Here is a 13769-nt window from a genome sequence, read left to right as displayed (position 1 = left end):
TTCAGAAAAGGGTACCTGAAAAAAAAAAATGCACAAATGCTCCTGAAAACTTCCCTGAGTGGACTGTGCCCTCAAGCTGCTATCCGAAGCCTGGCCTTCTGCCTCAGCTCCACTCTGCCCCTCAACTCCCAGCAATGACATGTTTGTCTGGACTCTGGTCATTCACCATGGCTACTCTACAACCAACACTCCAGCCCACCCTGCTTCTGTTCACAAAACCTGGGGCCTATTTTTCCACTTCTGGGCTTGTCCCTGCACTCCCAACCTTCACCAACCACTCAGATCCTGACCTCTTGCTTTACTTGTCTTTATTCCTCCAAAGGTCCCCAAGCTCTGACAGCTGACAACATGCCTATCCACTCCAGAAGTCAGTCCGGCTTTGGTTTGGATCAGCCCCAGGGCACTGTTTTCTCTGGAAAGGGCCTCGTCTTTAATCCTGAGTCACTGCTTTTATAGAAACTTATCCTGTCTTCTGATTGCCCAGACTTCCCACTTTACTTAGAAGATTGAGAAAATCCAGTGTGACCATCTCAACATCTTTCTTTTCCTCCTCAGAATGTTTCTGCATCATCACAAGATCCCTCTTCATTTGCTTTTGACTTTAATGAGAAAAGTTTTTTTTTTTTTAAATTAGAATCCCTGTTAATGGATGGGAGAGCTGCTATTGTCTTTGGACGATTACAAAAGGAAAGTCAGCATCCTGGGCTGTTATGTGAGAGGGAAATACACATCTATATTATTTAAGTCACTGAATAGTTGTTGGCAAGCTAAAGTTAAGGCATATGTAGTTTCCAGTTCAGGACGGGGGAGGGATGAGACACAATCTATTATTGGCAGAAGTTAAATGAAATTTGTCACTCAATGAAGTATCCTATTTTGGCACCTGTCCAATGACCAATAATCTCTACTCTAAAGCCCAACTTTCACCTGAATGCCCTCAAAATTCTTAGTTCAATTTCCAGAAAACACAAAGGATATATATACAGAATGCAAAGAGTAGATAAATAAGTCATCACAGACATTCAAACAGACTGAATATGTCAATTGAATTCAAAACATACTTATGGAATGCCTATTCTTTATAAGGCAGTACCAGGCCTACAGAGAACAAAAATTAACAAGACTCATAGGAGCTTGTTATCAAAAAATTTCAGGTGAGTTCAACTGTTATACAAGTAACTGTGACACAGGGACAAGGCAGCAGACACCGTGCGAAAAGTATCAGTCAAAGGGGATCCAGGGAAGAGAGGGCTCACTTCTAGTTGGAGGTATTGCAGAAGACTTCATGGGAAAAGCTCTGTCTGAACTGAAAGGGCATTTCATGTGGAGGGAAATGGATAGGGAAAAAACAGAGGGACAGAAAGCCCTTAGGTGTGTTTGGGGTGACTTTCCTAGTATGGCTAGAGCTGCCGGACCCACGGTGAGCAGCAGAGGGCAATGCACACAGGGTTATGTCCTCCAGCGGACAGAAGCCTTCCCATAAACAGAAGTGGAGGAAGCCCATGCTCCCCGGCCCGTACACTCAGGAGGCTGGCCTTTAGGAGTGGAGACGACGGGGAAGAAACTCAATCTGACTGCTTTAGGTTTTGTTAGTCTAGAGAGAATGAGGGACCAGGATTTTGCCTTGATAAAAGCCCCAGGAATGGGGCTTGGGAATAAATAGTACAGAGCTCTAGGAGGGCAAAACAGGCCCAGAAGCAAAGAAGGGGTTCAATGCTCAGGTCACCCTAGCACCCATTCCTGATTCCCATCTCTCTTGTCAATCTACATGCCTTCTCAGCACCCTCTAGAGAGAGGAGAGGCCTCAGGATAGGCACTTCTGGGAAAACATTTGCTCTCCTGAGAAAAATGGGCAGGTATTTCTGGAACTGGTATATTCCTTCTTCTTGAAGGCTTCTCCTTCCCTTCCCTCCTCCTGCCCTCTCTTCTTCCTCTTTCTTCTTACAGTGTCTGGTGCTGAAACAGCTATTTTGCAACTACAAGGGGGAAAAGCCAAGAAAATTGCAAAGATGCCTGCACTGAGATGTTTAAGCCTCTAAATAAATACCTTCAATTTATTGTTCTGTGAAAGAAAAGCATACAGTAGTCTCCCCACCCCCAGTCCTAGGTTTTGCTTTCTGCATTTTCAGTTACCAGTGGTCAATTGCAGTCCAAAAATAATAAGACGGCTCAGCACCCACAGCTCAGTGGTTAGGGCGCTGGCCACATGCACCAGGGCTGGTGGGTTCAAACCTGACCAGGGCCTGCTAAACAATGACAACAATAACGAACAGAAAATGTATAACATATTCTGAGAGAAAGAGAGAGACCACATTCATATAACTTTATTACAATATATTGTTTTAAGTGTTATATTTTATTACTAGTATTGTTGATCTCTTACTGTGCCTAATTTATAAATAAAACTTTACCATAGGCATGAAGACTATACTTTCTGGGATGATTTCTGTAGTTTGTTACTAGAGAAATTTCTCTGAATGTGTAGAGCACCAGAAACTATGAGAAGGAGGTGCAGGGTTCTCCCCTGAGCATGAAGCCAGCTTTTGGTGTTGCTTTGCTGCAAATGCCACTTGCTCTTGATGATTGTTCTGGTCAGAAGGAGAACATAGTTTGAATGGCTCTTTTTTTTCATGTCAGACGGGCAATGTGCTGACGTCCTAACAAGATTTGTGGGAGGCACATCTCACGCATGCACATGAAAACGCAATCGTCATGCTTATGAACTACAAAAGGATCAGATGGCTCCTTTTTAAAAAAAAAAATCATACACATGTATACGAAAAAAACATTATATATATAACATTATATACATATATATATAGAAAGAGAGAGAGTGAGTGAGTGAGTGTTGTTTGGTATTATCCAAGGTTTCAGGCATCCACTGGGAGTCTTGGTACATATCCTTGGTGGATAAAGGGTAATTAATGTTTATTTATCTCTTGGGTTATATAGTTTGCTGTCACATGCTGAAGTTTTCCCAACTCTTGAGTTTGCTGACTTCAGAAGTCTGAGGATAGAAAGAAAGGAATCCTCAGATTCCATTCTTTTGTAATCATCTCAGTTTACAGAGCTCCAGACCAACATGCTGCCCTATAATAAAGGTGGTACCCTTGAATGGAGTTTTCCTTATGCCTTTTTTAAAATTAGAAATTTGTGTGGCAAAGTCTGCAGTGATAAACCCTAACAGTGGTCAAAGCCTTTAGAAGTAGCAGGAACAAGGCCGCGCCTGAGGCTCAGTGGGTAGGGTGCAGGCCCCATATACCAAGGATGACTGGTTCAAACCTGGCCCTGGCCAGCTAAAATAGCAGCAGCAACTGCAACAAAAATAGCTGGGCATTGTGGCGGGCGCTTGTAGTCCCAGCAACTCGGGAGGCTGAGGCAAGAGAATCACCCTAGCCCAAGAGCTGGAGGTTGCTGTGAGCTGTAACACTACAGAACTGTACCAAGGGCCACAAAGTGAGACTCTGTCTCAAAAAAAAAAAGAAGTAGCAGGAACAAATCAATATACAATTATCTAGGGCTATTGCAGAGTTATTGATTAATGACATTTGGGAGAATAGAATAAAAATTGGCCTTGCCATTAAATGACAACAAGCCAGAATATAAAGTTGATACATTAACTAAAAGTTTCACAACCATTGCCCAAGTCATATAGCTGTAAAAATGCATATTATAACTACTTTACATAAAGTTACTATTTAAGTAGGGACGAAGAATGCAGTCTTTCTAAGGTTGAAATAAAATGTGTTATGAGGTTTGAGAAATAATGCTTAAGCCTAAAACATGGGATAAATTGTTTTTCTTTTCTTTTCACAGTAACCGTGACACAGGGACAACACAGCAGATGCCCTGCGAAAGGTATCATTCAAAGGGGCTGGGCATCCAGGGAAGAGAGGGCTCACTTCTAGTTGGAGGCATTGCAGAAGACTTCATGGGAAAAGCTCTGTCTGAACTGAAAGGGCATTCCATATGGAGGGAAATGGGTATGGAAAAAAGAGAGGGACAGGAAACCCTATGTGTGTTTGGGGTGACTATCCTACTATGGCTACGGTTGAAAATAGCATTTACATTGAACTTTTCATTATCAACTTTTGTTGTGGGCAGCCTCAACCTCCTGGGCTGAAATGATTCTCTCCCCTCAGCCTCCCAAACAGTTGAGATTACAGGCATATACCACCATGCCTGGCTAGTTTTTTTATTTAAAAAAAAAATTTTTTTTTTGTAGAGATATAGTCTTACTATGTTGCTCAGACTTGTCTCAAGCTTCTGGCCTCAGGCAATCTTCCATCTCAGCTTCCTTCCCAGAGTGCTAACATTATAGGCATGAGCCTTAAAATGTTTTTCTAAATGATGGCTTATACCATTATGAATTTTAATCAAGTTTGGACCACATAAAGCATACCGATAAAATAATTTTAAACCTACATAGAAGATTAAAAACCTACATAGGGAATTATGATAACAGATATGATAGCAACATTCAAATTCCGTCACGTAGGCTGATATAGTAAAGTCATTAGCCATGTGTATTAAAATGAAATAATATTGGGTTGGCGACTGAAGCTCAGTGGTAGGTCACCAGCCCCATGCACTGAGGCTGGTGGGTTCCCAGGACCAGCTAAAACAACACTGACAACTACAACAACCATCACGACAAAAAATAGCTGTGTTGTGGGAGGCGCCTGTAGTCCCAAGCTACTTGAGAGGCTGAGGCAAGGGAATTGCTTGAACCTAAGAGATTGAGGTTGCTGTTACCTGTGACGCCATGGCACTCTACCTAGGGCAACAGCTTGAGACTCTGTCTTAAAAAAAAAAAGAAATAACATTAAAAACTCACTTCCTCAGTGGCCCTGTGGGGCTGGTGGCTCCTTTGTTGAACAAATTGTAAATTTCATATACATTTTCATCATTGCAGGAACTTCTTTTAGACAGCACCAATTTAGACAACTTGGGTTTGTGAAGCTTTTCTTCTAAATAAACATACAGTGAGACTTCAAAACATGAGGAGGAGAAGGAAAAAATGGAGAAGATGAAAAGTAGGTCGGGGCAAGTGTTGAGGATACTGCACAATGTGCTATGCTAAGAGTTGAAATTTTACTGTGAAGACGGGGTGGCCACTGGAATTTTAAGGAGAGAGTTAATCTGATTCAAAATTGCATTTTAGAATGAACACCAACTTTGTTATATGGAGGATGGGTTGAAGTTGGAGGTAGGCTGGAGTTATTCCATAGTGTGGAGTTTATTCTGTTTTCTCAAAAGAAACTTACCAGAGAGTTGAAAACTCTTTCTTTGGCCAGCTTCCGGATTCTATAGGTGCAGGCCAGGCTGAAGGGGGGCACACTGGGATGCCTCAGAAGCCGGCTAGTCAAATAGCTAAGAGCAAACTATTTGCTGTAAAAAGTTCTGGGTTCAAATTTTGACCCCCATCCTCTGAGCTTTTGACCTAGAGTTGGTTGTATGCCTTTTCTATGCACTTATGATTTCCTTTGTAGAAAGGGATGAATTATATCTACTTCATAGGGTCATTCTAAGGATTCAATTATGTAATGTACGTAAAAGCATAGAGTCTGTTTAGTGCATATGTTAGTACATATATAGTCTGCTTAGCATAGAGTCTGTTAGATGTATATAATTTATATCAATATATTTAGGCTCAATACTGCTAGGAACTTTTCCTAAATTTACTTTCTAAGTTCAGAAATTAGAGTTTTTTGTTTGTTCTTTTCAACGAATCTTGTCCATTTTCAGATTGCACATACACCTATGTATGTAGGTATGTCGGTGTGTTCTCCACTGCACAAAAGTCTTCTGGAAGGATTTCAAAGTCCCTTTCCTTCCTATAAAGGCCTAGTAGAAAGATCATGAGCGTTAGAGTCATAGGAGCCAGCATCAAATCCTTTCTCTATTGGTAATCATTAAAAATTTAACACATAGTAACTCATGATTCTGAAAATTGAAGCAACCCTAAAAGGTAGGTCCTATTGTCATTTTTATTTTACAGATGAAAAATCTAAGGCACAGAGATATCATCTTCTAAAGGTTATATATTGTTGGGATGTGAACCCAGGCAGTGTGGTTCTAGGGCATGGGTCATAGGGGGAATGAGGGAAGAATCACAAGTGAAATCCAGATTTTTGAGCTTGCAAGTAAATAGCCTTTGGTGTCATTATTTGGGCTGAGACACACATTAGGGAAAAGCAGATTTGGAAAGAAAGAAAATTAGTTCCTTGTGAGACATGGTGAATTTGAGTTCCTCAGGTGGCAGGCATGGATAGATCGCTAGAGAATGGAGAAAGGAGAAGGGAACAGATAAAAAGAGGGTAGAAGGGTTTAGGGATTTTACATTCCAGGTATACTTGTCTTCTCTTTCTCTCTTGCTTGTTTGCTTTGATGGAAAACCAGCTGCTCTGCTATGAGCAGCCCTATGGACAAACCCATGTAGCAACAAAGTGAGCCACTGAGGAACTGAGGCTCTCTGTGCAACATTCTCAAGGAACTGAATCTTGACAATAACTATGAGTGAGCTTGAAAATGAAATTTGGATTCAGATCTGCGTTCAGTCAGAGGATGGAGCTCCAGATGAGAGTTTCCCCATGTCCCTTTTGATATCTTGTTGCATCTTTGCGAGAGACCTGGAGGAAAAAGTATACAGCAAGCTACATCCAGATTTTTTACCCATAGAAACTCTGAGATAAATAAATGCTTGTAAAAACTTTGGGGGTAAAAGTTTGGGGGTAAACCGTTAAGCAACTAATACAAGATATAAGATAATTAACTGAGATGGAAGAGAGGACAGCAATTATGATCATAGAATGAGGTGTTTGAGTTTACAGTTTTGGCCATGAAGTTATAATGCTTCATCTGTCCCGGAGAACCTGGCTAATCTGGTGCAGAGGTCAAATTTAATGAAGAGGAGGTCAAGGAGCTGAGAGAGCAGAGTACTGGATAGGTCATAGTCAGAAATAAGTATTTTGGGATCAACGAGTGGAAGAGTGTGCACTACAAGTCAAAAATTTCCCTGGACAGGGTATGAGTTGGGGAAGGATAGAACAATCTCAAGAGACAGAGTGGTATAATCAGACGGAATGAACCTCCACAGAGTTTTTTTTTTTTTTTTTGTAGATGGCAGTGAATTTATAGTATGGAATGAGCACTAGGGATCTAGGAAGATGCTGACCTTAAAACTTGACCTTGGGCAATGTGACATGTGGGAGAATAAACCTCTCAAAAGAGCTGAGGGTTAAATGGTATCTTTAGTATAGTCAGGCTTTACAACTAAATGACCTAAGACATGCAGGGTCCATTGGCTCCACATAGTGGGCACTCAACCAATCTTAGCTTTCACTAAACATTCACTTAAATATTTGCAGGCCCTGGTTTTCCCGTCCCTTCCCCCACATCTTTACTCTAAAAGTTCGGTCTGGGTGAGGGGATGGGGGGGGGGGGGTGCAGTTTCACACTCGGACAGGGGCTGCCTCCTTCTGGCCCAGGGAAAGCGTGGTAGGAGGCATTTCCTAACTTTACTGAAGCAGGTAGGAAGAGGTCGAGTGCAGAGCCTTATTATCCCCTATGCACAGGGCATGTGATTCCTCCAGGATACATTTACTCTTTCCACCAGCAAACATTAATGGAACGCCTTACAAGTGCTTGACTCCAGCGACACAAATAGGAGAGAGACACACTCTTAACTGCAGGCAGGGTGCAGGGCCACGCTCCTTGTCAAGGCCAATATCGGTAGAAGGTTTCATTCATCAGAATTCTGACTTCTCCAAGTTCTTCACTCCATACTTCCAGCAGAGGTAAAATGTCGGAAGTCGGCGTGCAGCTGGTACGGAAATTCCTGCAGGCCCTAGTTTCCGGGGTCCCACAGTTCCAGACCATACTCTTCAGGGTGGGTAAACTCAATAATCCCACGGCCTGCGGGGCGGGGGAAAATGGGCGGGGCCAGGTAGGTGCCAGCGGCTGGCCCCGCCCCCGGGTTCCCAGGGCCCCCCGCGCCCTGCGGCCAGATGCTGACGTGTCCTTTCCTTGCCACTACACCTCCCGACACTACCTACTCCGGCTGCCCCGGAAGTTCCGCCCCACACTTAGCCCATCACCGCAAATCAACTCTTTCAGCGCTTCCTGGAGCTAGCCGCCCATTTCTTGACCAACGGGCGGGGCTCTGAGAGCAGGGTATCTATTGGCTTGAGGTACAGCGGGCTCTGGGTGCTAATTGGCCGGGAGGCGGTGGCGTTCTGGCACGCCTGCGCGGCGAGTAGAACGTGTGGTGGCGGCGGAGATCGCGTCTCTTCTTTCGCTCCCAGTCCCGCTGCTGCTCTGTGAGCGAGCGTCCAGCGCGTCAGTCCCGTCCGTCGCCCGCAGCTGGTCGCCAACCCACTCCTCGCCTCGGCGGCCTCTCACTAACACCGACACCCACATTGACATCTCCAGCCGGGCGGGCCGCCTCGTTCGCTGCCTTTGCATCTCCACACATGGCCTCCTCCGCGCAGAGCGGTGGCTCCTCTGGGGGACCCGCGGTCCCCACTGTGCAGCGGGGCATCGTCAAGATGGTGAGAAAGGGGCCCCGGACACTGACCCCTCTGCCTGCTTTAGGGCGGGAGTCAGGCGTTGACTACTCTTCGCCTCCCGCCAGCCTGCATGATTTCCCAGATGTCCTTACCTCTTCCCGTTTTCACTTTCCCCCATTCTTCGAATCCCCTCACTAGACAGAACCCTGACTTCCCTTGGTACTTGCTTCCGGACACCCTAGCATCAGGGGTCACAGTGATTTCCATGGCCGTGGCATTCGATTCCAGGCTGTTTGCCGGAACAGATCAATTACTTACTGTTAAACGGAGATAATTAGTTGATATGTGTCCTCCCATCCCCCGTCTTTCTGTCCATTTTGACATGTGCTGAGCAATTGGCAGTTTTTCGAGATTCTAACATTTGCACTTGCCTGGAACTCCAGGAGTACTTGGCCCTCATGAAGCTTCTCTCTTTCCACCGACGCTTAGCTACTTGAAGTTTTCTCTCTCTCAGGACTTATTTTTTCCTGTCTTTCCCGCTCCACCTCTTGTTTCTAGTGTGCAGGCCTGAGAGTTGCTGATCCTAGTGTCCTTTTGACTTTTACACTGGCAGCAATCTTAGTAATCATTGTGGTTCTCCTAAATCTTGCAGATAAGGAGACAGGTTTAAGGAAGGCGAGTGACTTGCCTAAGGTTGCATGGTGGTTTGAAGTCAGGACAAGATCTAGGGCTCAAAATATCATAAATTCTGTCCGATTTTATATCCCTACACTTTGTACATTGTTGAATTTGGAATTCAGCCCTGCAGGGTTCATTTTTGAAATTTACCCCTAGTTCCTTTGATAATTTTGTGATATAAATTTGCTTTACCATCTGCTCCCTCTGTTGTTCTTCCCCAGCCTTTCCAGTTCTTGGAACTTGACATTTCTTAGTTACTGGACTTGCTGGTTGCAGTGACTATAAACTTCCCAGGTTTCATTTCATACTGCAGTCTGACTTTTCCATCTGGAACAGCAAATATCCTTTATGATACTTTCTCCCACGTGGCACAGTTTTTGCTATTGTAGTTTTTTTAAATTTTGGTTTTTTGTCCCATTATCTTTCACAGGATTAAAATGTTCTTCTACAGCTTGTGAATACATCTGATTTCAAGATTTTTCCACTGATATTCTCATGTGTTCATTTCTTAGGTAATATCCTGCTGCCAGCTGGGATTCTTGGGATTTTCAATATTGCCTTTTCCCTTTATTTATACATGATGGAGAGTCAGAATTTATCAGAAACTGAGTTAGAGGGGAATTTCTGACTTCCGTATATTTTTTGACATTTGAAATATTGACCTGACTCATGACATGATTATCCTGAAGCATTTTCTCTTTCATTCACTTTTTCAGTTGCACTGATCCTCCCTTCATCATAGGAACAGCATTACTTGGCTGTCTGGTGTTGGGATTGGCAGCACCAAGTAGATCTTTCTGATTTTTTTCCTTGCTGAGTCTTAGATTGTTCTTAAACAATCTTGTTCTTAAACAGTCTTAGATTGTTCTTTTGTTTATGGCAATGAGGCAGAATATATTTTTGCTTCTACAATACTGGAGACTTCCAGGGGAGCTGGGTTCTGCCCACAAATTATCCCCATGGATACTGAATGACAGCAATTTTTATTGTCATGTCTTGTGCTAGGTATTATATTTATATTATCTCATTTATACCACCTAACAAGTAGATGTGAGTTTTGGCTACATTTTACAGATGTGTAATTTGAGGTTTAGAAAGATTGGTTTACCCTAGGGCAGGCAGTTTATATTGGTGATAAGAGGCAGAGCTGAGTCTTGAACCCAGGCCTGTCTGCCAGAGCACACATTCTTTAACATCATACTGTAATACCTCTGACTCTAGGACTCCAGGGTATTACTTTATAACATGGAGAGCGTGACCAGTTTTGCATGGCTGCAAATTGCAGGAAAGTGAAGCAGACTATAATTGAGTTGAGAAAAGATTAGATGTTACTCCTGTCTTGTATGGAAGCTGCTATTGTGGTGACTTCATTTGGCGCTTATGGTCTTTGTGTGCATAAGAGCGTGGTGTGGAAGATGTTTGAGTCTAGGAGGTGGCATTTAAAATTCAGTGATTTGAGCAGTCTGTGTTGAGCAGGCTGCACTGTGTTCTCTAACCACACTACAGAGGATGGGTGAGTGAGTTACAGGCAGGGATTAAAGAAGGAAAGCTGGGTAAACTGCAGAGTGACAGGCAGATTTGTGCTAGGCTTAGAAGCCTAGTCTGAAATGAAAAATTGACCACTGGCAAACTTCTCTGTGTGAAGCTCTTCTGCTAAGCAAAGTTGTATTTTCCTGGGTAGTAATCATTTCCAGTGGTACCAGGAACTTCTTTGTAAAAACTCTACAAAGAAGGATGGAGCTCTATGACAGATGAAAATGAGACAGAGTTTGATGAGTAGGAAAATAGGAGACACTACTTTTCTGCTTTTTGGAAGGGGGCAGAAATTAGAACACTGACTAACCAGAGGTAGAACACTGACTAACCATGCTTTTCTTTATGAACCCTCTGGGTTTGTGTGGACTCATTCTGAACTGAAGGTCTGATATGTTCTAGGGTTGAGGATTGCTGCCGTGAAGGGGAATAGTTACTCCTCTGCAAAGTGCTGTAGGGCCATGGAAGATGCAAGTTTCTTCTGGTCTCTCTTTTGTCATTCTAGTAAATCCTGTGTTATTTTGTTTGAGGTTGAGCAACTTGGGAATCAAGTTGTAAAACACTTTCATCAGTTATTAAAAAATGATCATGATGGTAGTCCCTGTGTCTGCTATTGAGAATAGGGTGAAGGGACAGAGTTCGTTCTGGAATGTTTAAGGAGGAAGTGGGCAGTAAGTTGTAAGCATTTTGGAGCTGTTCTGTTACTCATTAAGTCAGTGAGGATGATGGAAAAACTAAAGATTTATATTTTCTTTTTTCTTTCTTACTTTTTGAGACAGAGTCTCATTATGTTGTCCTGGGTAGAGCGTTGTGGTGTCACAGCTCACAGCAACCTCAAACCCTTGGGCTTAAGTGATTCTCTTGCCTCCGCCTCCCAAGTAGCTGGGACTACATACGCCTGCCACAGTGCCTGGCTATAGATTTATATTTTGAGTTACCATGAGACTAGCAAGTGTGTGGGTGGACAAAATATAACCTGGTTAAATAAACATCTTTTATCAAGTCAGATCTTATTAAAACTGTGAAGGATTCTAATTCTGGGTTTCTTTGAATAATTTGCTAGACCTTCTTTAATTGCAGCAGAATATTATCTGCAGATGCTAAGTCAATGAGGTTAGGAAAAATTGTTAGGTACTTAGTATGAATTCAGTCACTCCACTTAGCTGCTATTACACTTAGAAATAACTATTTTCTCTGTTTTTACTGACCTGGTTTACTCTCTGGGGATAGAGCCTGTTTCTGTCTTTTCACTTTTAACTTTTCCTTCTAATTTCACATGTTTGCAAGTCTTTTCAAGCAGGAGAACATTTTGCAACAGTAGAATGAATTGGCCACAGTTTTTGAATCTTCTCTGCTTATCAGAAGCAGCCGTGGAAACAGCCTATCTTGTCCTGCCTATGGTGTCGAAGGCTAAAGGGAGGACAGTGCCAAATTCCAGCTCTCATTTCTGTTCGTTTTCTCCCCCCAACCATTTAATTGCCTCAGAAGGAGAAAGGAATCCCTCTGCCAGTCTTCTGTTTTACCCTAAGAATCATGATTCTCACTTCTTCAGTGTCTTCAAATTCAATGTCCACATACATGGTATGGAATTAACATTAGTTACTATGTAATATACATGTTCAAGGATGATAAAAGGAAGAGACAGTGGAGGTGGTCATTGTTCTGGTAACCTGGTGAGATTAGTAGCTGACATTAAGTCCACTGAATATAAAGAAGGGGAGAGAGTAAGGAAAAAACCTTGCTCTTAGTCATATGCTTGCTTCTTATAGGACCAAGCCTAAGGTTTTTTGACTTACTATCAGCTAGTCCTGTGTATTTCCAAGTCATTTTTCTTCTAGTGGAGGAAACATGTATGAAAAAAGCGGGCTCAGTAAGAGTTAAATAGCATCTAGAACTTGTGAACTTGTCAGTGTTTATACTTGTTAGCATTTTGTTACTCCATGGAATTTACTGTGCCCTGAGGTCTGGTGAAGAGCAAAGTAACATGCTTCAGGGCTCAAAACTAATGATTAGGAAGGGACTAGCTCATACACAGTGTGGCTAATTAACGTGGGTCAGAACTTCTGAGGCCACTGACCAGTGATGGCAGTGGTAGGCAATGATTTGCTGAAGTCTATGCCCAGTTTACTTAGACAGTGACATTTGGAGACAAGTAAAAATTTTAGTTTCTGTTTGTAGGGTCAAAGAGAAAATTGGCCATGTTTTTAAATTCAGGTAATGTTATCTGAGGCCTGTTGGGTGCTCACTTCTCAGCATGGGTTAGCTATCTTAATCTCACAAGTGTGGTTTTAGCAGAGGTGTAGTAGATATCCTTTGGTGTCTGGCCTTTGGATTAATTTCATTTCTTTAAGAAAAGCTTAGCTAAAAACTAGGAAATTCTGAGTCTTATCAGGGAAAAGAAATGAAATAGACTCAACTCTTCCTGGATGTATATAGCTTTTCCTCTTCTTATTGGGAGATGGATACACACGAAGTTTCTGTTGCTGCTTCCTCTCTTGGGAGACTGACATATGCTTTTTGTTTTTACAGCAGGAATTGGTGTAGAATCACAGGTTGTGAACATTTGATACAGATGGAGTGTTAGGGGATTTCACTTTTATGAAACTCTATGATAAATTAATGTTGTATTTTTCTCACTTAGCTCTGATGTTTAAGAACAAAAAGAAGTGGTTTCAGTTGGCATTTTTTAAAAATTAGGAAGTTAAGCAACTTACAGGAAAATAAAACTAATGAAAAAAATTGATCTTTTACAGATGCTGTTTTTAAAATGTTTAATGTATGATATAAACCTGGGTTGGCACATTTTCTCCATTTATATACTTGTGATTAGTGATTTAAAGTACCATCTCCTCTATTCCTCAATAAATTTTGAGGTGTTTGACTTCTCTTTCTGTGTGAAGTAGTGTGCTTGGGATGGTCTTATAATACCAACTTCAGTTATTTTTATTTTTATTTTTTTTGAGACAGAGCCTCAAGCTGTCCCCCTGGGTAGAGTGCCGTGGCATTACAGCTCACAGCAACCTCCAAGTCCTGGGCTCAAGCGAGTCT

At 42.4% G+C, this 13769-nt stretch overlaps 1 protein-coding gene, 1 non-coding gene and 1 pseudogene across 2 annotated transcripts in view; 2 read left to right on the top strand and 1 right to left on the bottom strand.

The window, feature by feature from the left end:
* The first annotated feature begins 2421 nt into the window (after positions 1 to 2421).
* On the top strand, positions 2422 to 2619 carry LOC111725324 (annotated as a pseudogene).
* A 12-nt stretch (positions 2620 to 2631) lies between these two features.
* LOC111725347 lies at positions 2632 to 2735 on the bottom strand. The gene has a single exon (XR_002773426.1). It is a non-coding gene; the product is annotated as a small nucleolar RNA U13 (small nucleolar RNA).
* Positions 2736 to 8087: 5352 nt separating this feature from the next.
* Positions 8088 to 13769, top strand: part of SND1 (staphylococcal nuclease and tudor domain containing 1) — a 458234-nt gene continuing 452552 nt past the window's right edge. Inside the window, exon 1 of the mRNA XM_012805151.2 lies at positions 8088 to 8552. Coding sequence (XP_012660605.1) covers positions 8475 to 8552 — 78 coding nt within the window. The 5' untranslated portion in view covers positions 8088 to 8474. The remainder of the gene's footprint in view (positions 8553 to 13769) is intronic.

Source organism: Otolemur garnettii, unplaced genomic scaffold (genome assembly GCF_000181295.1).
Source record: "Otolemur garnettii isolate 467f Iridium unplaced genomic scaffold, OtoGar3 scaffold00037, whole genome shotgun sequence".
In the NCBI taxonomy this organism is placed as follows: Eukaryota; Metazoa; Chordata; class Mammalia; order Primates; family Galagidae; genus Otolemur; species Otolemur garnettii.
Note: the sequence above shows the minus strand (reverse complement) of the source record. Positions and strands in the feature narration are given on the sequence as shown.